At 36.4% G+C, this 25,538-nt stretch overlaps 1 protein-coding gene across 1 annotated transcript; it reads right to left on the bottom strand.

Moving 5' to 3' along the window:
- Positions 1-19,390: 19,390 nt before the first annotated feature.
- Positions 19,391-20,359, bottom strand: LOC122700952 (olfactory receptor 2T8-like). Its single transcript, XM_043913974.1, has one exon. It carries the CDS (start codon positions 20,321-20,323, stop codon positions 19,391-19,393), a length of 933 nt encoding a protein of 310 aa, XP_043769909.1. The 5' UTR covers positions 20,324-20,359.
- Positions 20,360-25,538: the final 5,179 nt, after the last annotated feature.

Genomic DNA, 25,538 nt, shown 5'->3' with positions numbered 1-25,538 from the left:
TTTGTAGACTTTTTTATGGCAGCCATTCTGATCAGCATGACTGTACCTGATTGTACCTCATTATGATTTTGATTGACAATCTCTGATAATGAGTAATGTTGAGCATCTTTTCATGTATTTGTTAGCCACCTGTATATCTTCTTTGGAGAAATGTCTGTTTAGTTCTTTGGCCCATTTTTTGATTGGGTTGTTTATTTTTCTGGTATTGAGATGCATGAACTGCTTGTATATTTTTGAAATTAATTCTTTGTCAGTTGCTTTGTTTGCTGTTATTTTCTCCCATTCTGAAGGCTGTCTTTTCACCTTGCTTATAGTTTCATTTATTGTGCAAGCTTAATTAGCTAATTAGTTTAATTAGGTCCCACTTGTTTACTTTTGCTTTTATTTCCATTACTCTGGGAGGTTGGTCATAGAGGATCTTGCTGTGATTTATGTCAGAGAGTGTTTTGCCTATGTTTTCCTCTAGGAGTTTTATAGTTTCTGGTCTTACATTTAGATCTTTAATCCATTTTGAGTTTATTTTTGTGTATGGCATTAGAAAGTGTTCTAGTTTAATTCTTTTACATTTGGTTGACCAGTTTTCCCAGCACCACTTGTTAAAGAGATTATCTTTTCTCCATTGTATATTTGTGCCTCCTTTGTCAAAGATAAGGTGCCCATAAGTGCATGGATTTGTCTCTGGGCTTTCTAGTTTGCTCCATTGATTTTTATGTCTGTCTTTGTGCCAGTACCATACTGTCTTGATGACTGTGAAAAGTGAAGTAGCTCAGTCGTGTCCAACTCTTTGCTACCCCAGGACTGTAGCCTACCAGGTTCCTCCATCCATGGGATTTTCCAGGCAAGAGTACTGAAGTCGGTTTCAGTTTCCTTCTCCAGGGGATCTTCCCCATCCACGGATCAAACCCAGGTCTCCCATGTAGTAGGCAGACACTTTACCATCTGAGCCACCAGGGAAGTTCTCTTGATGACTGTAGCTTTGTATTATAGTCTGAAATCAGGCAGGTTGATGCTTCCAGTTCCATTCTTCTTTATCAAGATTGGTTTGGCTATTTGAGGGTTTTTTTGTATTTCCATACAAATTGTGAAATTATTTGCTCTAGTTCTGTGAAAAATACCATTGGTAGCTTGATAAGGATTGCATTGAATCTATAGAACACTTTGAGTAGTATACTCATTTTCACTATATTGATTCTTCAAATCCGTTAGTATGGTATATTTCTCCATCTATTTGTGTCATCTTTGATTTCTTTCATCAATGTTTTATACTTTTCTATATATAGGTCTTTTGTTTCTTTAGGTAGATTTATTCCTAAGTATTTTATTCTTTCATCAAAATGGTGAATGGAATTGTTTCCTTAATTCTCTTTCTGTTTTTCCATTGTTGCTGTATAGGAATGCAAGGGATTTCTGTGTATTAATTTTATATCCTTCAAATTTACTATATTCATTGATTAGCTCTAGTAATTTTCTGATGGAGTCTTTAAGGTTTTCTATGTAGAAGATCATGTCATCTGCAAACAGTGAGAGTTTTACTTCTTCTTTTCCAATCTGGATTCCTTTTATTTCTTTTTCTTCTATGACTGCTGTAGCTTAGTTCTTCCAGAGCTAAGTTGAATAGTAGTGGTGGGAGTGGGCATCCTTGTCTTGTACCTGACTTTAGGGGAAATGCTTTCAATTTTTCACCATTGAGGATAATGTTTGCTGTGGGTTTATCATACATGGCTTTTATTATGTTGAGGTATGTTCTTTCTATGCCTGCTTTTGGGAGAGTTTTTATCATAGATGGGTGTTGAATTTTGTCAAAGGCTTTCTCTGAATCTATTGAGATAATCACATGGTTTTTAATCTTTCAATTTGTTAATGTGGTGTATCACATTGATCAATTTATGAATAGTAAAGAATTCTTGCATCCCTGGGATAAAGCCCACTTGGTCATGATGTATGGTCTTTTTAATATGTTGTTGGATTCTGTTTGCTAGAATTTTGTTGAGGGTTTTTACATCTATGTTCATCAGTGATATTGGCCTGTAGTTTTCTTTTTTTGTGGCATCTTTGTCTGGTTTTGATATCAGGGTGACGGTGGCCTCATAGAATGAGTTTGGGAGTTTACCTTCCTTTGCAATTTTCTGGAAGTTTGAGTAGGATAAGTGTTAGCTGTTCTCTAAAGTTTTGGTAGAATTCATGTGTGAAGCCAACTGGTCCTGGGTTTTTGCTTGTTGGAAGATTTTTTATTACAGTTTCTATTTCTATGCTTGTGATGGGTCTTTTGAGATTTTCTATTTCTTCCTGGTTCAGTTTTGAAGGGTTATACTTTTCTAACAATTCGTTCCTTTCTTCCAACTTGTCCATTTTATTGGCATACAGTTGATGATACTAGTCTCTTAAGATCCTTTGTATTTCTGTGTTGTCTGTTGTGATTTCTATGTTTTCATTTCTAATTTTGTTGATTTGATTCTTCTCCCTTTTATTCTTGGTGAGTGTGGCTAATGGTTTGTCTATTTTATTGATCTTCTCAAGGAGCCAGCTTTTAGTTTTGTTGACTTTTCCTATAGTCTCCCTTGTTTATTTTTCATTTATTACTGCTCTAAATTTTATGATTTATTTCCTTTTACTAACCCTGGGGTTCTTAATTTCTTCTTCTTTTTAGTTGATTTAGGTGTAAAATTAGGTTACTATTTGATTTTTCTCTTGTTTCTTGAGGTAGGCTTGTATTGCTACGAACCTTCCCCTTAACACTGCTTTTACTGAATCCCATAGGTTTTGGGTTCTCATGTTTTCCTTTTCATTTACTTCTACGGATATTTTTATTTCCTTTTTGATTTCTTCCAAGATCTGTTGGTCCTTCAGAAGCAACTTGTTCAGCCTCCATATGTTTGTATTTTTAATAGCTTTTTTCCTGTTGTTGACATCTAATCTTACTGCATTGTGGTTAGAAAAGATGCTTGAAATGATTTCATTTTTTTGGATTTACCAAGGCTAGATTTATGGCCCAGGATGTGATCTATCCTGTGTGTTCTGTGTGTACTTGAGACAAAGGTGAAATTCAATGTTTGGGGTGAAATTTCCTATAGATATCAATTAGGTCTAACTAGTTCATTGTATCATTTAAAGTTCGTGTTTCCTTGCTAATTTTCTGTTTGATTTATCTATCCATAGGTGTGAGTGGGGTAATAAATTCTCCCAATATTATTGTGCTACTGTTAATTTCCCCTTCATACTTGTTAGCATTTGCCTTATGTATTGAGGTGTTCTTATGTTGGGTGCATATATATTTATAATTGTTGTATCTTCTTGGATTGATCCTAGATCATGATGTAGTGTCCTTCTTTGTCTTTTTTCATGGCCTTTATTTCAAAGTCTATTTTTTCCGATATGAGTGTTGTTACTCCTGCTTTCTTTTGGTCTCTATTTCCATGAAATATCTTTACCCAGCCCTTCACTTTCAGTCTCTGTGTGTCCCTAGTTTGAGGTGGGTCTCTTGTAGACAGCATATATAGGGGTCTTGTTTTTGTATCCATTCAGCCAGTCTTTGTCTTTTGGTTGGGGCATTCAACCCATTTACATTTAAGAAAATTATTGATAAGTATGATCCCATTGCCATTTACTTTGTTGTTTTGTGTTCGAGGTTATAAACCTTTTCTGTATTTCCAGTCTAGAGAAGATCCTTTAGTATTTGTTGAAGAGCTGGTTTGGTGGTGCTGAATTCTCTCAGCTTTTGCTTGTCTGTAAAACTTTTGATTTCTCCTTCATATTTGAATGAAATCCTTGCTGGGTATAGTAATCTGGGTTGTAGGATTTTTTTCTTTCACTTTAATTATGGCCTGCCATTCCCTTCTGGACTGAAGAGTTTCTATTGAATGATCATCTGTTATCCTTATGGGGATCCCCTTATGTGTTATTTGTTTCTTTCCCTTGTGGCTTTTAATATTTTCTCTTTGTGTTTGATCTTTGTTAATTTGATTAATATGTGTCTTGGAGTGTTTTGCCTTGGGTTTACCCTGTTTGGGACTCTCTGGGTTTCTTGTACTTGGGTGGCTATTTCCTTCCCCATTTTAGGGAAGTTTTCAACTATTATTTCCTCAAGTATTTTCTCATGCCCTTTCTTTTTGTCTTCTCCTTCTGGGACTCCTATGATTTGAATGTTGGGGTGTTTAACATTGCCCCAGAGGTGTCTGTGATTATCCTCATTTCTTTTAATTGTTTTTCCTTTTTTCCCCTCTGCTTCATTTATTTCCATCATTCTATCTTCCACCTCACATATCCTATCTTCTCCCTCAGTTATTCTACTGTTGGTTCACTCCAGAGTGCGTTTGATATCATTTATTGCATTATTCATTATTGACTGACTCTTCTTTATTTCTTCTAGGCCCTTGTTAAACATTTCTTGTATCTTCGCAATCCTGTCTCTGGTCTATTTATCTGTAACTCCATTTTGTTTTCAAGATTTTGGATCATCTGTACTATCATTATTCTGAATTATTATTCAGGTAAACTACCTATCTCCTCCTCTTTTGTTTGGTTTGGTGGGCATTTATCATATTTCTTTACCTGCCAAATATTTCTCTGCCTTTTCATTTTGTTTAGATTGCTGTGTTTGGGGTGCCCTTTCTGTAGGCTTGAAGTTCATGATTTCTCTTTATTGTGGAGCCTGCTCCCTGTGGGTGGGGTTGCATTAGTGGCTTGTCAAGGTTTCCTGGCTAAGGGAGCTTGTATCTGTGTTCTGGTGTGTGGAGCTGGATCTCTTCTCTTTGAAGTTCAATGAAGTGAACAGTAGTGAATTTTATGGTGGCTAGGAACTAACACCCAAAAAAGATGTTCTTTTCATTATAGGGGACTGGAATGCAAGGAAATGTAGGAAATAAAAAAGCACCTGGGTTAACAGGGAAATTTGGCCTTGGAGTACAGAATGAAACAGGGCAAAGGCTAATAGAGTTTTGCCAAGAGAATGCACTGGTCATAGCAAACACCCTCTTCCAACAACACAAGAGATGACTCTACACATGGACATCACCAGATGGCCAACACCAAAATCAGATTGATTACTATATTTGCAGTCAAAGATGAAGAAGCTCTATACAGTCAGCAAAAACAAGATTGGGAGCTGACTGTGGCTCAGATCATGAACTTCTTATTGCCAAATTCAGGCTGAAATTGAAGAAAGTGGAGAAAACCACTAGGCCATTCAGGTATGACCTAAATCAAATCCCTTATGATTATACAGTGGAAGTGAGAAATAGGTTTGCGGGACTAGATCTGATAGACAGAGTACCTGATGAACTATGGACGGAGGTTCATGACATTGTACAGGAGACAGGGATCAAGACCATCCCCAAGAAAAAGAAATGCAAAAAAGCAAAATGGTTGTCTGAGGAGGCCTTACAAATAGCTGTGAAAAGAAGGGAAGCGAAAAGCAAAGGAGAAAAGGAAAGACATACCCACTTGAAGGCAGAGTTCAAAAGAATAGCAAGGAGAGAAAAGGAAGCCTTTCTCAGTGATGAATGCAAAATAGAGGAAAACAATTGAATGGGAAAGACTAGAGATCTCTTCAAGAAAATTAGATATACCAAGGGAACATTTCAGGCAAAGATGGGGTCAATAAAGGACAGAAATGGTATGGACCTAACAGAAGCAGAAGATATTAAGAAAAGGTGGCAAGAATACACAGAAAAACTGTACAAAAAAGATCTTCATGACCCAGATAATTATGATGATGTGATCACTTACCAACAGCCAGACATCCTGAAATGTAAAGTCAAATGGACCTTAGGAAACATCGCTATGAACAAAGCTAGTGGAGGTGATGGAATTCCAGTTGAGCTATTTAAAACATGATGCTGTGAAAGTGCTTCACTCAATATGTCAGCAAATTTGGAAAACTCAGTAGTGGCCACAAGACTGGAAAAGGTCAGTTTTCATTCCAATCCCAAAGAAAGGCAATGCCAAAGAATGCTCAAACTACCACACAATTGCACTCATCTCACATGCTTGCAAAGTAATGCTCAAAATTCTCCAAGCCAGGCTTCAACGGTACATGAACCATGAACTTCCAGATGTTCAAGCTGGTTTTAGAAAAGGTAGAGGAACCAGAAATCAAATTGCCAACATCTGCTGGATCATTGAAAAAGCAAGAGAGTTCCAGAAAAACATCTACTTCTGCTTTTTTGACTATGCCAAAGCCTTTGACTGTGTGGGTCACAATAAACTGTGGAAAATTCTGAAAGAGATGGGAATACCAGACCACCTGACCTGCCTCTTAGAAATCTATATGCAGGTTAGGAAGCAACAGTTAGAACTAAACATGGACCAACAGACTGGTTCCAATTAGGAAAAGGAGTATGTCAAGGCTGTATATTGTCACCCTGCTTATTTAACTTATGTGCAAAGTACATCATGAGAAATGCTGGGCTGGAAGAAGCACAACCTGGAATCAAGATCACCAGGAGAAATATCAATAACCTAAAGTATGCAAATGACACCACCCTTATGGCAGAAAGCGAAGAGGAACTAAAAAGTCCCTTGATGAAAGTGAAAGAGGAGAGTGAAAAAGTTGGCTTAAAGCTCAACATTCAGAAAACTAAGATCATGGCATCTGGTCCCATCACTTCTTGGCAAATAGTTGGGGAAATAGTGGAAACAGTGGCTGACTTTATTTTATTTTATTTTATTTTATTGGGCTCCTAGATCACTGCAGATGGTGATTGCACCCACAAAATTAAAAGACACTTACTCCTTGGAAGGAAAGTTATGACCAACCTAGACAGCATATTAAAAAGCAGAGACATTACTTTGTCATCAAAGTCTGCGAAGTCAAGGTTATGGTTTTTCTAGTAGTCGTGTATGGATGCGAGAGTTGGATTATAAAGAAAGCTGAACACTGAAGAATTGATGCTTTTGAACTGTGGTGTTGGAGAAGACTCTTGAGAGTCCCTTGGACTGTAAGGAGATCCAACCAGTCCATCCTAAAGGAGATCATTCTGGGTGTTCATTGGAAGTAGTGGTGTTGAAGGTGAAACTCCAGTACTTTGGCCACGTGATGCAAAGTCCTGACTCATTTTAAAAGACCCTGATGCTGGGAAAGATTGGGGGCAGTAGGAGAAGGGGACAACAGAGGATGAGATGGTTGGATGGCATCAGTAACTCGATGGACATGAGTTTGGGTAGACTCCAGGAGTTGGTGATGAACAGGGAGGCCTGGCATGCTGCGATTCATGGGGTCGCAAAGAGTCGGACACAACTGAGTGACTGAACTAACTGGATGTGTTTGACATGGCTTTGGGCAGCCTGTCTTTCAATGCTCAGGACTGTGTTCCTGCTTTGCTGGAGAATTAGCATGGTATGTCTTGCTCTGGAACTGTTGGCTCTTGGGTGGAGCTTGGTTTCAGTGTAGCTATAGAGACTTCTGGGTGAGCTCTTGTTTATTAATGTTCTCTGGAATCAGGAGTTCTCTGATGTTCTCAAGTTTTGGAATTAAGCCTCCTGCCTCTGGCTTTCAGTTTTGTTCTTACAGTATCCTCAAGACTTCTCCATGTATACAGCACTGATGATAAAACATCTAGGTTAGCGATGAAACAATTCTTTGTAGCGAGGGACACCCAAAGAGGTTCACAGAGTTACATGGAGAACAGAAGAGGGAGGAGGGAGATAGGGGTGACTAGAAGGAGAAGAGGGGTACTGAAAAGAGGAGAGAACAATCTAGTCAGTAATAATTTCCCTAAGTGTCCTCCACAGCCCAGAACACCCAGAGAGATTCAGAGTCAAGTAGAGAAGAGAAGGGGGAGGGAGGAAATAGAGGCTTCTGAGGGAGAGACAAAAGGGGAGAGAGCAATCAAGCCAGTAATCACACTCCTATGTGAAAATGGATACTGACGATTAGATTCTTAAAGGTACAAAATTGATAACAAATACCAAAAAGAAAGATTAAAAATCTAGAGTAGTGGTTAGACTCACAAAAATACAACATTAAAAATACAAAACAAAATCAATCATAAAAAATTATAGAAAGTGTACATAGGAAATTTGCTTTCAAATAGGGTCTTTTTTTATTGCAAGGTAATAGTAGGTTATAAAAATGAAAATTAAAGGAGTAATAAAGAACTTAAATTTTTTAAAAAATTAAAAAGTGATAATAGTAAAAATATATCTAGGCATTTCTCTGGAGCTGTTGAGGGCAGTGTGGGGTCAGTTCAGTTTCAGATAAGTACAAGCTTGTAGTGTTCTCAAGGTCTACTGGCCACCTCCAGCTACAGGGTTTTAATCTGTTGCAACTATTACTTCCAAAAGCAGTTCCCTTTTCATTTATTTTGTCTTCCTTTGTTTGCATGTCTCTTCAGTGTCTAATTTCTGACCTGAAACAGAGGGGTGAAGGTGATCACTTATTTAGGTTCACTTGTTCAGTTGTGTTGTGGGGAGGAATGGACAGTACAAACAAATATCGCTGGCATGTAGGAGGAGTGCTCACAGTGTATGGACCACACTGGGTTTGCCCCAGCTCAAGGCAGCATGCGCTTCCTGGGTCTACACTGCTCAGGCTCCAAGGTGCTCTGCAGGGGCACAGTCCAAAGCAGGCCCTACATTTCCTGCACTTCCCAGGTCTAAGCCACTCAGGCTCGTGGGTACTCCGCAAGGGCACAGATTTGGTTGGGCATACATTTTGTGCCCTTCCCAGGTCCGAGCAGCTCAGGCAACCAGGTGTATGGCAAGTGGACTGTCCCAGTGGGCTGTGTGTCTTAATCACCACCCCAGTCCAGGCCAGACTTTGCTTTAGAGCCTTTCACTGGAGAGGTTTTTGGTTTTTTGTTTGTTTTTTTTTTTTCTTTTCTCTCTCTGGCAATCCCATTGTTTGGGTTGCTATCTCACCTTAGCTCCCTCAGATTGTCCTCAGGGCATTCAGGCCTGGTCCTTACCCTAAGCACTGATTATGCAGCCCACACCTCCCTGTCCAGCCCCTTCTCACTGGTGGTGGACACGAGTGTCCAGGCTACTTCTCTGTTGGCAGTTGTGGTTAGGCGCTCTGTGGGTTTCCTTTTTTTTTGACTCCCAGTTGTGTTGCCTTCTGAGATTCCGAAACTCCCCACAGACCCACCTGTGAGAGGGTTCCTTACTGTTTGGAAACTTCTCCTCCTTCACGACTCCCTCCTCAGGATGGGTCTCCATCTCTAACTTTTTTGTCTTTTATATTTTGTCCTACCTCCTTTCAAAGAGAATGGGTTGTCTTTCTGAGTGCCTGGTGTCCTCTGCCAGTGCTCAGAAGTTGTTTTGTGGAAGTTGCTCAGCATTCAAATGATCTTTTGATGCATTTGTCGGGGAGAAAGTGGTTTCCCTGTCCTACTCCCCCCGCCATCTTGGGATCATCCCCCAGCCTTAAGCTGTCTTTATTTGCTTTCATTCTTAGTTTTTTTCCCCTCCTTTGACGAGATAATTTCTAATGGTCTTTCCATGAGTTTTCTGAACTTTTCTTTTCCTGCTTGTTTTAGTCTGCTGTTGAAGCCCTCTGTTTTTTTCAGATCTGCTATGATAATCTACAACCTCAGTTTTGTTAGCATTTTTAAATATTTTGCATTTCTTCATTGTGTCCTCATATTATTCATAAGTTGCTTTCCTATATTCATTGAGCCTAAATATAAAAAACTGCCATCAAAGCAAGTTTACCTAAGAAAATAAGAAATATCTCAAATAAACAGCCTAACCTTATGACTAAAGCAAATAGAAAAAGAAGAAAAGAACATACACCAAGGTTAGTACAAGAGAAGAAATCACAAAGATCCAAGCAAAAATAAATGAAATAGAGACTAGAAAACATAATAGAAAAATTTTAATAAAATTAAAAGCTAGTTTTTGAAAAAATAAACAGAATAGATAAACATTTTACCCAGACTCACTGAGTGAAAAATGTGAGGAGGCACAAATCAATAAAATCAAAAATTAGAAGGAAATTTACAATCAACACCACAGAAATACAAAGGATCATTAGACACTACTTTGAGAAACTATATGCCAATAAAATGGACAAACTAGAAAATATGGAAAAATTTATCAAATGTGCTATCTTGCATGACTGAATCACAAATAAATAGAAAACATGGGAACAGACCTATTACCAGTACTGAAATTAAATCAGGAATTTTAAATCTCCCAACAAACAAAAGACCAGTACCAGATGATTTTGCAGGTGAATTTTACATTTAGAGAATCCAGCTATATTTCTGAAACTGTTTCAAAATTTGCAGAGGAAGGGAAACTTCCAAACTCATTCTGTTAGACTGCCATTACCCTGATAACAAAACCAGACAAAACTACCCAACAAAAAGAAGAAATCACATGTTAATGACTCTGATAAATATAGATACAAAAATCCTCACAAAATACTTAAAAAATCAATTTCAATATATATTAAAAGGTTTGTACACCATGATCAAGTGGGATTTATCCAAGAGATGTGAGGTTTTTTCAATATCCACAAATAATTCAATGTGATACCCACATTAAAAACTGAAGAATAAATCCATATGATCATTTCAAAAGATAAAATTAAAAAACAACAACAATAATAATGAAACACATTTATGATAAATACTTTCCAGAGTATAGGCATAAGTGGGATATATCACAGCACAATGAAGACCATATATGACAAACCCACAGCTCACATCATGCTCAACAGGAAAAACTGGAACACATTTCCTCTATACTCAGACAGAGACAAGAATACATAATCTCCCTACTTTGATTCAACATAATCTTAGAGCTAAAAAGAAACCAAGTGAATCCAAATTGGAAAAGGAGTAAAACTGTCACTGTTTGTAGATGACATAATAATATACATAGAACATCACATTACTAGAAAATACTAGAGTTCATTAATTCAGCAAAGTAACTGGATAAAAAACAAATATACAGAAATATACAGAAATCTGCTGCATTTGTCTACAATAACATCAAGCTATCATAATGAGAAATCAAGTATACCATTGCATCAAAAAGAATTAAATAACTAAGAATGAAGATATGTAAGAAGGCAAAAGTCCTATAGTCTGAAAACTATGAGATGCTGATGAAGAAATTGAAGGCGAGAAAAACAGATGGACAGATACACTGTGCTCTTGAGCTTATTGTATTTATTTCCACTATTCCATGACATAGATCAAAAAATATATTGCTGAGATTTATGTCCAAGAGTATTCTGCCTTTGTTTTCCTTTAAGGGTTTGATAGTGTCCAGTCTCACATTTTGGTCTTTAATCTACTTTGAGTAAATTTTTTGTGTATGGTATTAGAGAGTATTCTAATTAATATCATTGTTTTACATGTAGCTGTTCAGTTTTCCTGGCACCATTTATTGAAGAGATTTTCTTTCTCCAATTGTATAGTCTTGCATGTTTTGTTATAGATTAATTTACTTTCTATCCTGTTCCAATGATCTATAAAGATTTTGCAGAACAAATGGAACCATAAACAAAATGAAAAGACAATCCAAAAAATGGGAGAAAACATTTGGAACTGATGTGACTGACAAGGGATTAGTCTTTAAAATTTATAAACAGCTTAATATCATCAGAACAAACAACCCAATCAAAAAGTGGGCAGAAGACTTAGAGACATTTCTCAAAGATATACAGATGGCCAGTAAGCACATGAAAAGGTTTTCAACATCAATAATTATTATAGAAATGTGAATCAAAACAACAATAAGATAGCACCTCACACCAGTCAAAATGGCTGTCATACTGAGTGAATTCAGAGAAAGAGAAATATCATATGATATGTTACTTATATGCAGAATCTAAAAAAAACAATGCAAGTAAACAGATTTGCAAAATAGAAGCCGACTCAGACTCATAGAGAAAAAACTTATGCTTGCTGTACAGGAAGGGTGGGGGAAGGAATAGTTAGGGTGTGTGGAACTGACATGTACACACTGCTATATTTAAAATGGATAACCAATAAGGACCTATTGTATAAGAAAGAGATAGTGAAAGTGCAAGTTGCTCAGTCCTGTCAGACTCTTTGTGACCCGAGGCTAGAATACTAGAGAGGGTAGACTTTTCCTTCTCCAGGAGATCTTCCCAACCCAAAGATCAAACCCAGGTCTCCTGCATTGCAGTTGGATAAGAAAGAGAACTCAGTATTATGCAACATCCTAAATGGAAAAATAATGTGAAAGAAAAAAAAAAATAGACACACGTATGTGTATAACTGAGTCACTTTGCTGTGCACCTGAAACTATGACAGTACTTTTAATCAACTCTACTCTAATATAAAATAAAAAAGCTAAAAACTATATCTAGCTCTTAAATTAAAAGAATCAATTTATTAAAATGACTATACTACCCAGGGCAACCCAAGAGATTCAGTGTAATCCCTATCAAATTATAAATGGCCTTTTTTCACAGAAGAGCCAAAACAATCTTGAAAAAGATTTATGGAGCTGGAGAAATCACACTCCCTGACTAGAGACTATACTACAAAGTTATAGTAAGCAAAATGGTATGGTACTGGCACAAAAAAGACATACAGATCAATGGAACTGTGTAGAAAACATAAATCCTGAAACTAACATATTGTAAATTAGCTAATTTAGTTTAAAGGTTAACTATATCTTAAAAATATTCCTTCTCAAGCAATTCAAAAAAGTGAAAAACAGTTAAGATTTGTAATTCATTTTACAGAATGCCATTACCCTCACAAAACCCAATAAGGATACTAAGAATGAAAAACCACACACCAACATCCAGGATGGATATAGATGCAAAGATTCTCAGTAAAGTAACTATGAACTGAATTCAACATTACATTAAAAAGGTCATATACTGTGATAAATTTGGATTTATAAATGCATTTATAAACATATGCTAACCAATGAATGTGGTATATCATATTAATAGAGTGAAAGATAAAGCTAATATGATCATCTCAATAGATACATAAAAAATAATTTGACAAAATTTAATGTAATTTAAAAATAAAAATTTTCACTAATTGTGTAGAAGAAATGTACTTCAACATAATTGAGGCTTCTAAGACAAACAGGGTTAAAATCATACTCAGTGATTCAAGTTTGGAAGCTCTACATTCAAATTAGAAACAATATTAGTTGACCTCTCTTAAAATTGCCATTTAACAAAGAATGAGACATTCTAGAAAGACCAATGAGGGAATAAAAAGAAATTAAAAGGCACAAAAATCAGAAAGACTAAAGTAAAATTTTCTTTTTCCAGAAAATATTGTCTCATATATTTAGAAAAATCCCAAGATGTACACTAAAACTTTGTTAGTGCTCATAAAGTAATTAAGTGAAGGTTTTGAATAAATATCAGTATATCAAACCACTGGTTTTTTAATACACTAACAAAACATCTGAAGAAGAAACAGTCTCACTTATAATAGCATAAAAATACTAAAAGATTTTGGAGTAAGTTTGAAAAAAGAAGGGTAAATCAGTACAGTGAAAATACAAAATACTAATGAAAGAAACTGAAGATACAAATAAATATTAAGATATATTGTGCTCATGGTAGAGAAGAATCAATATTGTCAATATATCCAACTAGAGAAATCTATTTTTAGATTTGTTAAACCCCTATCAAAACTCCAATGGCATTTTTATAGGAATAGAAACAATACTGAAATTTGAATGGAACCGTGAAAGACCAGAGTAGACCAAGCAAACCTGAGAATATATAACAAATCTGGAGGCACCTTAAAGCCTGATTTCAAATTTTATCAAAAATTTATAGAAATCAAAAAGATATAATACTGGCATTCAAAGACAAAGAGATCGATGGAACAGAAATGAGACCCATAAATAAACTTACACATATACAGTCAACTAATATTTTAAAAAAGAGACAAAAATCCACAATAAGAAATAAAATAGTGCATTTGATAAATGGTGGGGGTAAGCTATATATTCACATGAAAAAGGATGAAATTCCATATGTAAATTTATGTTTCAAGGAATTCTTATGTGAAGGTCTAAGGTCCTGGACTTTGGTTTTTTTGCAGAGTATTTAGATTACTAACTCAATTTCACTAATGGTGATCAGTCTGTATTTCTTTCTGATTCAAATTTGGAAAACTGTATGCTTCTAGACATTTATCCATTTCTTTTAGGTGATGCAGTATGTTAATACATAACTTTTCATTAGATAGTAGATTTTTTTTTTTTAATTTCAGAATTTTCTTACTCCTTAAGGTAGAATTGTGTTCCTGCAAAATTTCCCCTTAGAACTGCTTTTGCTGCATCCTATATATATATATTACATTGTCTAGAGGTATTCTCTAAATATTTCGGTGATTTTCTCATTAACCCATTGTTTTTTGTTTCTTTTTAGTAGCAAACTATTTAGTCTTTGAATGTTTATGTTTTTCCCATTTTTCCTACTCAGTTGCCTTCTAGTTTTATTCTGTCATGAGCAGAAAAAAAAATGCTTGATATAATTTCTATCATTTTAAATTTGTTGAGATTATTTTTTGTGACCCAGTTTGCATTCTATGCTGGAGAATTTTCCACTAGCCGTTGAAAAGGATGTTTTGAAAAGTAAAAAATGAAAGTGAAAGTCACTCAGTCATGTCTGACTCTTCGCAGCTCAATGGACTATGTAGTCTATGGAATTCTCCAGGCCAGAATACTGGAGTGGGCAGACGTTCCCTTCTCCACAGGATCTTCCCAACCCAGGGATCAAACCCAGGTCTCCCTCATTGCAGGTGGATTCTTTACCAGCTGAGCCACCAGGGAAGCCCATAGAGAATGTGTACTCTGCTGTTTTTTCTTTTTCTTTTTTTTTTGTTTGTTTGTTTTGAATTTTCTAAGTCCAATGGATCTAATGTGTCATTTAAAACCACTGTTTATGTATTGATATATATATATATATATATATATATGTATTTTTTTGGTCTGGGTGTTCATTCACTGATATAAGTGGGGTGTTAGATTTCCCTTCTATTATTATCAATTTCTCCCTTTATGTCTGTTAATAGTTGTTTATATGTTTTCATGTCCCTATATATGTGTGTGGGCTTTCCCGATGGGTCAGTGGTAAAGTATCCACCTGCCAATTTAGGAGACATTGTTTCAATCCTTGGGTGGGGAAGATCCCCTGGAGAAGGAAATGGCAACCCACTCTTTGGTATTTGTGCCTGGGAAATCCCATGGACAGAGGAGCATGGCAGGCTACAGTCCGTGAAGTCCAAGAGTCAGACATGACTTAGCAACTCAATAGCAACAATTTGTGTGCACGTTGTTGTTGTTCAGCCATCAGTCATGTCTGACTCTTTATGACTCCATGGACTGCAGCATACCAGGCTTCCCTGTTCCTCTCCATCTCTTCCAGTTTGCCCAAGTTCATGACCATTGAATTAGTGATGCCATCCAACCGTCTCATCCTCTGTTACTGTCTTCTCCTTCTGCCTTCAACCTTTCCCAGCATCAGAGTCTTTTCCAATGAATTGGCTCTTTGAATCAGGTGACCAAAATATTGCAGTTTCAGCATCAGTCCTTCCAATGAGTATTCAGGGTTGATTTCCTTTAGAATTGACTGTTTTTATCTCTTGCTGTCCAAAGGACTTTCGAGAATCTTCTCCAACACCACAGTTTGAAAGCATCCATTCTTCAACACTTTGCTTTTTTTATGATCCAACTCACATTCGTGCATGACTACTTGAAAGATCATAGCCTTGACTATATGTACCTTTTCCAAAAAAGTGATGTCTTTGCTTTTTAATACACTATGTTTGTCATAGCTTTTCTTCCAAAAAACATTTATCTTCTAATTTCATGGCTGCATTCACCATCCACAGTGACTTTAGAGCCCAAGAAGAGGAAATCGGTCACTGCTTCCACCTTTATCCCTTCTATTTTCATGAAGTGATTGGGTCATATGCCAGTTGTTGTTGTTGTTGTTGTTTTAATATTCAGCTTTAAGCTGGCTTCTTCACCACCTCTTTGACACTCATCAAGAGGCTCTTTAGTTCCTCTTTGCTTTTTTCCATTAAAGTGATATCTTCTGCATATAAGAGATTGTTGCTATTTCTCCTGGCAATCTTGATTCTAGCTTGTAACTCATCCAGTCCAGTATTTCACATAATATGCTCTACATTTAAGTTAAATAAACAGGTTGACAATATACAACCTTGTCATACTCCTTTATCAATTTTAAACCAGTCAGTTTTTCCACCTAAGGTTCTAACTGTTGCTTCTTGACGTGCATACAGGTTATAGGAGACAGGTAAGATGGTGTGGTGTTCCCATCTCTTGAAGAGTTTTCTATAGTTTGTTGTACTCCACACAGTCAAAGGCTTTAGTGTGAAAAAGAAATAGATGCTTTTTGGTTCACTGATTCCTAAGATGTTAATGTTTACTCTTTCCGTCTCCTGCCTTACCACGTCCAATGACCAGTGACTATGACCAGTGTGTTCCCTTGACCAATGACTATGGCCAGTGTGCTCCTTTGACAAAACTCTGTTAGCCTTTGCCCTGCTTCATTTTATTCTCCAATGCCAACTTTTCCTGTTATTCTGGGTGTCTCCTGACTTCCTAATTTTGCATTCCAATTCACTATGATGAAAAGGATGTCTTTTACTGTGTTAGTTTTAGAAGGTCTTGTAGGTCTTCAGGGAAATGGTCAACTCTAGCTTGTTTAGCATCGTTGGCTGGGTGTAGCCATGGATTACTGAGATGCTGAATGGTTTGCCTTGGAAATGAACCAAGATTTTTTTGAGATTGTGCCCAAGTAGTGAATTTTGGTTGCAGCATGTGGGATCTAGTTCTCTGAGCAGGAATCGAATCCAGGTCCTCTGCATTCGGAGTGTGGAGTCTTAGTCACTGCATTTTGGAATCTTTGTTGACTGTGAAGGCTACTCCATTTCTTCTAACAGATTCCCACCACAGTATTAGATATAATGGCCATCTGAATTATATTTGTCATTCCCATCCATTTTAGTTTACTGATTCCTAATATGTCAATGTTCAGTCTTGCCATCTACTTGACCACATTAAATTTGGCTTGATTCATGGACCTAACATTCAAGATTCCTGTGCAATATTATTCTTTATAGCATTGGGCTTTACTTTTTACTACCAGACACCTCCACAGTGAGGGTCACTTCCAGCCACCTCATTTTTTCTGGAGTTATCAATAATTAGTAATTGTGTCTGCTCTTTCCCAGAAGCCTATTGGACACCTTCCAACCTGGGAGGCTCATCACCCAGTGTCATATCTTTTTTGCTTTTTCATACTGTTCATGAGGTTCTCCAGGCAAGAATACTGGAGTCATTTGCCATTTCCTCTTCCAGTGGATCACATTTTGTCAGAAAACCTCACGATGATCTGTTCACCTTGGGTGGCCCTGCATAACATGACTCATAGCTTTATTGAATTACACAAGCCCTTCTACCACAACAAGGCTGTGATACATGAAGGGGTTGTGTACAATACCAAAATATTGTTTCCCTTAAAGACAGTGATTGGTGCAAAAAAGAGTGGAATATATGGCTGGGAGATACTGGGCCACCTCTAATGGAAGTTCTTAACTTAAGTACTTTCTTATGACCTTATTAATTTTACTAGCTCTATTGCTTGTATTCTACTTTATTACAATTGTTTGCCAAATCTTGTGGCCAAGTCTCTGATAAAAATGCTGATAATTAGTGGCTTGATACAATTGATCAAATATATGGTTGTATAAGATCATCGATTGTAATATTGCAACTCTAAATATGGGAAGAAGCTACAGAGTGAACCATTTCCTGGACCATAATGTAAAAGGAAAATAAGAAGTCCAGAAGCTTTTGGCTACACTGTTAAAAGAGCCTAGTCCAGTAATAGCTCATTGAGTGACCTATCAACAAAATCCTTAGCTGATCTGGGCATAAACATTCCTACCACTGTGAGAAAAACTGGTCAAAAATGCCTTCCCTAATTTGGTCAAAAGTAAAACTAAAAGGGAGGAGATTACAAATGAAGAAATTTTCTCACCATCCCATTGTATGAGTCATTAACCACTGCAGTTGCTGACCTAAATACACCCTGAAAGGAATTCAGGGTGAAGACCAGGATGTGGAATCTTGAGCTTGTGGAAAACTGTTAGAACTGGCCCTCAGATTTATTTCAGGAAATAATTTTATGAATTGAATTCTTGCCTCTTCCTATACATAGAAAAGAACTAAAACCATTGTCTAAAATATCTATCCATTGCAAATAGCTAACCATCTACCAAAATGTGATATGATTTTATTTAAAAATTCCAAATATTCTTACAAATATCATTTGTCATCTATCAGCAAACAATAAAGTTGTGTTTCCTTTAGAAATTTCAAAATGTTATTTTTTTTCAAAGACTGAATAAACCATTAACAAAGGAAGACATATAAATAGGCAATAAGCTAATGTAAAAGTCTGTAGCATCATTACACATTAGGGAAATACAAATTAAAACCAAATGAATTACATTAAATAAGATAGACAAAAAGGTTAGCTTTAATAATACCCAACTGAGGCCAATTTGGAGCAACTGCTTCTCATGTGCTCTGCTAGCAAGAGTTTAAAATCAAATATCCACAGTAAAAACAAGTTACTAAAAAGCTATTCATGCAGCTACCAAAAGTGAAAACATATGGTCATAGACAGAAAAGAATAACAGCAGTTTTAGTCATAATAATCCCACACTGAAAATATAGCCCAGTTCTCTATCAACAAAATAGTACATAAGTAAATGGTGATATATACCAATAAGAAAGTACTACTAAGCAAATAAAAAACTAAAATGCTGATAGTGTAAAGTTGGATAGGAATATTTAAAAATATAGTAGTTAAAAGAAAGGATTAAGATATAAGAAAAATACCTACTGCACTGTTTCATTGATATTAAATTCTAGTATAGAGTAAACTAATTGATAGAGATACGAGTCAGACCAGTATGTGTCTCTGGGTTGAGTGACTTCACTAGAAAAAGAGAAGAGGGACATTTCTAGTCTCATGAAAGTTTTGTCTCTTGGTACTGGGTGTAAGCTATAAGTGCATGTGCTATTGAAACTAGTTGAAAGTTAGCCTAAACATGTGAGTATTCTAGTGTTCATAAGTTATACTGCAATTAAAAAAAAACAAAAACAACAACTTCAATAATGTTTGACTACTCATTCTTTCAACAAATATTTATTGTGGGGGGGGTGTAGGAACATTTTAATAAAGATTTGTGATCAACAGATTTTTAATAACCAGTAATCTACTTTGTTGATGACAGTTTAGTAAAGAATCTAAAGCTAGATGCCTATCTTGTACATTTCAAAGTACAACAGAAGTAACAGTTACAGATAAAATGTGTATGTAACTTCTCTCAAGAGAATCTTGTATAATCACTTTGCACAGCTTTGAACTCTAGGGCAAGTCAACGTAATCTTATTCACAGGCAGCACATCGATCCATACACTTTTGTAGCGCTCCCTTGACCTCACTGTTCCTCAGACTATAGATGAGGGGGTTCAACACAGGGGTGAAGATAGTATAGTACACTGACACAACCTTATTGTAGTTAGCTGACCTGTAGGATTTAGGTCTCATGTAGGTAAAAATGCCAGCTCCAAAAAAGAGTCCCACCACAGACAGGTGTGAAGAGCAGGTGGCAAATGCCTTCTTGCGGGCTTCATTAGAATGCATCTGGAGAACAGCAGCAAGGATGAGACAATAGGAGATCAAGATGAGGAAAATGGGGATCAGGAGCATTAACACACAGCAGATGTACATGACATACTCAAAGACAGAAGTGTCAGCACAAGCCAAACGCACCAGAGTGGGGGCCTCACAAAAGAAATGATCAATCTCTCGGGCACTGCAAAATGAGAAGTTCAGGGTAGCAGCAGCCTGCATGAGCCCATCAGCTGCGCCAAGGAACCAAGATCCCAAAATCATACTGAGGCATAATTTCCAACTCATGAGGACTGGGTATCTCAGTGGATGACAAACAGCAACATAGCGGTCATAGGACATAGCTGCCAAGAGGAAGCACTCACCTCCTCCTAAAGTGACAAAGAAGAAGATCTGGAACCCACAGCCAGCAGGGGAGATAAACTTCCTGCCAGTCAAATAGTCAACAGCCAATTTGGGCACAATGGTGGAAATCAGCATCAGGTCCATGAGGGAGAGTTGGCTCAGTAGGAAGTACATGGGCCTGTGGAGTCGGGGGTCCAGGAGAATCAGGAGAAGCATGAGGGCATTGCCAACTAGGGAAGTGAAGGTAATTATAAGAACCAACACAAAGAGAAATTGGTGGGCTCCAGTGTGGTTAAAGAGACCTAGGAGAATGAAATCTGCAGTGATATTCCAGTTTTCCATGATTTCAAACAAGAGTGATGCTGCAAATGGAGAAATAGATGATTATTACATATAAATAATATATTAAAATCTATTGAAGCACACTAAAGTCCAATAATTTTTGATACTGGTTAAACTTTAAAGGCATTTTTACTTTCAAAATAAAAATACTTATATTTTTATGCCTAGGTCATGGAAGAACTGAGTCTGAAAATGGAAACATAATTTGCAATTGTTAGTGCATTTACTTCAAATTTGCCAAGCTATACATTGAAATCAATAATGACCTTCTTACAATATTTCCCCCCAAAGTAACCCTATAATACTAAATGCAAACTTTGAAAACTGAAAGGGCATTTTGCATAGGGAGAAGTTTTACCTGCAAAGTCACAGAAACACAAACTTTACTGAATAAAGAAAAATAAATAAATAAAATTTCTTATTTCTCTATGTAAGTTCAGTCACTCAGTCATGTCTGACTCTTTGCCACCCAATGGACTGCAGCATGCCAGGCTTCCCTGTCAATCATCAACTCCCAGAGCTTGCTCAAACTCATATTTTTATGTAAACACAGAGCTAAATTAATTTATCCTTCAGTTTCAGGAAGATCTAAGTCCTTAAAAGCATTTCTATCTCTGAAATCCTGGAACCAAAACTACTCTATTAATAGCTAGTTGAATAAATGCAACAATAACTGCAGGAGTAAGGATGCTAATTCAGCTTCAAAGATAAGCTGTGACTTGATGAAGTTACATGGCAGGAGTCCACTTCTTCCATGGTTGCTCCTTTTACCCCACTTTTCACATCCATCCCATACTAGACTGCAGTTAAGAAGGAGAAAGGTATTGCAAATGGCTCATTCAATCCTTTATGCTGTTGCTTGAGTATCATCATTGTACTGGCAGCATTACACTGAAGGGTTTTAGCAGGTTGTTTTAAAGTTAAATATCATGGAAATACAATTTCTATTTCTCAAACGTATTTCATTTTCCAAAGCTTGGTGATCTGCACACTGTCATATCTCTAATAATCAGTCTGAGCCACTAATAACTATATGCAATCCTAATTATAGCCCTCACTATCATTCTTCTGAAGGACCTCAAACCATCCTAACTTATGTTTTTGAGTTGAAGCCTTATTTTCCATTGTTTCCATTACTTTTATTGTTGAAGGTTGATAGAACTTTAAAAGTTTTTACAATTTAATGGGTAGCTCAGTGACTTTAGGGTGTTTGGCAAGTTTCTAAAATTAACTTAAGTATACTGTCAATACAGTGGAATTAAGTATTTCCATACTGTTGTGAATCCATCACCAATATTAATCCCCAGACTCCTCATCACTTCCAACTGAAACTATTAACAATTAAACAGTAATTATCCAATTCCCCTTCTCAACAGTTCCCAGAAATCACTGGTCTACTTTCTATCTCTATAAATTTGACTATTCTAGGAATAATAGATAAATCATACAGTATTATTTTTGTTTGCTTTTTTGATTATCTTATTTCCCTTATCATATTACCCTCACAGTTTGTCCATGCTGTAACATGACTGTGTGGATCATAATAAACTGTGGAAAATTATTCAAGAGATGGGAAGAGCAGACCACCTGACCTGCCTCTTGAGAAATCTGTATGCAGGTCAGGAAGCCACAGTTAGTACTGGACATGGAACAACAGACTGGTTCCAAAGAGGGAAAAGAGTACATCAAGGTTGTATATTGTCACCCTGCTTATTTAACTTATATGCAGAGTGAATCATGAAAAAGTCTGGTCTGCATGAAGCACAAGCTGGAATCAAGATTGCCAGGAGAAATATCAATAACCTCAGATATGCAGATGACATCATCCTTATGGCAGAAAGTGAAGAAGAACTAAAGAGCCTCTTGATGAAAGTGAAAGAGGACAGTGAAAAAGTTGGCTTAAAGCTCAACATTCAGAAAATTAAGATCATGGAATCCGATCCCATCACTTCATGGCAAATAGATGGGGAAACAGTGGAAACAGTGGCTGATTTTATTTTTGGAGGGCTCCAAAATCACTGCAGATAGTGACTGCAGCCATGAAATTAAAAGACACTTACTCCTTGGAAGGAAAGTTATGACCAGCCTAGACAGCATATTAAAAAGCAGAGACATTACTTTGCCAACAAAGTTCCATCTAGTCGAGACTATGGTTTTTCCAGTAGTCATATATGGATGGGAGAGTTGGACTATAAAGAAAACTGAGTGGTGAAGAACTGATGCTTTTGAACTGTGGCATTGGAGAAGACTCTTGAGAGTCCCTTGGACTGCAATGAGATCCAACCAGTCCATCCTAAAGGAAATCAGTCCTGAATATACATTGGAAGAACTGATGCTGAAGCTGAAACTCCAATACTTTGGCTACCTGATGCAAAGAGCTGACTCACTTGAAAAGACCCTGATGCTGGGAAAGATAGAGGGCAGGAGGTGAAGGGGATGGCAGAGGATGAGATGGTTGGATGGCATCACTGACCCAATGGACATGAGTTTGGGTAAACTCCAGGTGTTGGCAATGGACAGGGAAGCCTGGCATGCTGCGTTCTGTGGGGTTGCAAAGAGTCGGACACGACTGAGCGACTGAACTGAACTGAACTGAACTGAACTGAACTGAACGTGGGTCAGAATTTCATTCCATTGTAAGAATGAGCAATGTTCCTTTGTAAGCCTGTACTACATTTTATTTATAAATTCATTTCCATTTATGGACATTTGTGTTGCTTCCCCTCCATTTTTGTATATAGGTATCAATTAACTTGATGGGATTTTTTTATTAACACATGCGTATGTCCGTGCATGTTCAGTTGTATCCGATTCTTTGTGCCCCTATGAACTGTAGCTCACCAGGGTCCTCTGTCCGTGAAATTTTCCAGTCAAGAATACTGGAGTGGATTGCCATTTCCATCTCCAGGGGATCTTCTCGACCCTGGGATCAAATCCAGGTCTCTTGCATCTCCTGCTTTGGCAGGAAGGTTCTTTACCATCTGAGGCAACAGTGAAGCTCTCACATATGGTAATTATTTTTATTTTGTAAAGATAAATATATACAGTATGAATATTTTAAACTTTGTGCTTGATTTTTGCTTATATCATTCAAGAAAGGTTTTTATGTTTTTAAATAATAAGTATAGCTTACATGAATTTTCATTTTACAAAGCACATTTTCTTACAATGATGCCACTTGTATTGAAATACATCATCAAATATGAGATCATTAACTCCTAACTTTACAATGGACATAAGTGATATAGCTATGCATTTTATTTTTAGGTTTAATAAGTATAAACACAAGCAGTCATTATGAATATAAATGATCAGTCAGCATGATAATAGTGTTCAGATGATTTTATGGGAAGGTAAATGTCAACTAACTGTGTCAATTAAATAAAATGAGTAGCAAATACTTTTCTTTCCTAAGATGTGATAATGTTTTATTATTTGTTTAATTAAAATTCCTATATTTTCATATTACTAAATGAAATTATTTGCCACTATTTAAAACACTTGTGACATGCGTGGAGTGTACATGCAGTCTAGTCTGACTCTGAGACCCTTTGCACTGTAGCCCATCAGGCTCCTCTATCCTTGGGATTTTTCAGGCAAGAATACTGGAATGGATTGTCATTTCCTACTCCAGAGCATTCTCCTGACCCAAGGATCAAACCCTCATCTCTTGCCTCTCCTGCACTGGCAGGCTGGTTCTTTACCAGCTGACCCACCAGGGAAGTCCCCAGAATGCCCCTATGCAAGGGGCATTCTGAAGGATAATTTTTAACAAAATTGACTATGGAATCAAAATGTGGTGAAATTTTAAATGAGGACTTAACTCATCTTGCAAATAAAATATTTACAATGATATTAAGTGCAAGTATAAAAGCTTACTTCTGCCTAGTGTAGGAATAAAAATACTTATACTCTAAAATAAATGCTTTCTTCTTTTGTCACATGGTTTCAGGATGCTAGAAATTTTGTCATTTCTTCTTTCTTTATAGTCTTAGATTTAGAATGGAGCTAAAACTATAATATTTTTACTTTAAATCACAAACACATCACTTTTTACTATAGAATCAGAAGGCACAAGTATAACCTCTCTTATTTTCTCACAGAGTAATCACAGAATATTTAAAATTGCCTATGATCTTTTTCTATGTTTTTCTAACCCTTGTTGCCTTCACTTAACATTAAGACTGTAAATTTTCCCCCCAGAATGTTGAGAGAGAGGATTTATTAATCTAGTCTGTAAAAAATAAAATAACAACAGCCAAATAAAATGTAGAATTGGCAGGTTATTACAAGTGTTTTAACCTGATGACTATGTCAGGTAACATGTTTTAATTCTTCAGATTGTAGAATAGGTAATTAATTGGATTTTGTTTTTAAAAGTATAGAGAAGATTATATAACTATGGACTTTCAAGAATTCAAATTTCATAAGCAGAGCTGATAAATATTTAGAGATTAATATCACTTACTCATATAAGATATAAAATGTGAACTCCAATAGTCTGGATCTGCATCCTGTCTGAGTGGCATCCTCCTAATGTTCTTCTTTGAGAGAAGGAAGGCTCTTCTAGTCTTGCAACATCAAACTTACTCAATAATGCTCAGCTGCAGTGACCTATTAAGGGTTCTGGCCTATTGCCATTTTTCTAAATTTACTATCCCATTAATATTCAGAGCTGCATAAGTATGACTCTTTGGATGCTGAAGCTGTTTACTTTTCAAGGATTTTAGAGATCCTCAGAGCATTAATGTACATCCCTACATGCTTTCAAAATAATAAAGAATTCATTACAAGAAAAAAGTAAATGTAAATAAGCCTAGAAAGAGATTTCTATTTGAAAACATGTTAAGGAGTAGATTGATCTGATCCTAGTATTACCTGTTTAAACTTTAATAAGGGAGGAAGTTTAAAGAGTGTGTAGTTGAAAGACAGGTCTTGGTCAAATTCAGTAGTCAAATTGATAAAGTCTATGGTAGAATTCAGCTGTATTTTTTTTTCCCTTTCTGAACTTACTAATATTTTGTAGAATCACTATGTATTATAAGTTCTATTTAGTTTGTGTCTATATAATTGTATATAATTTTATATTTATATGTTTGTGTCTGTGTAATAAAATCCATTATCATAATAAGGGCATTATAGCAGATTATATTTTTTTCTGCCAAAAGCTTTGCAATTTGATTCTATCTGGGATAAATGTCACAATTTTATTATT

This window comes from Cervus elaphus, chromosome 9, assembly GCF_910594005.1.
Source record: "Cervus elaphus chromosome 9, mCerEla1.1, whole genome shotgun sequence".
Taxonomy (NCBI): Eukaryota; Metazoa; Chordata; class Mammalia; order Artiodactyla; family Cervidae; genus Cervus; species Cervus elaphus.
The sequence above is the reverse complement of the archived record's forward strand: the minus strand, read 5'-3'. Positions and strand labels throughout refer to the sequence as shown.

Coding starts and splice junctions, on each gene's coding strand:
- LOC122700952 (XM_043913974.1), bottom strand. CDS start 20,323: ATGGAAAACTGGAATATCACTGCAGATTTCATTCTCCTAGGTCTCTTT.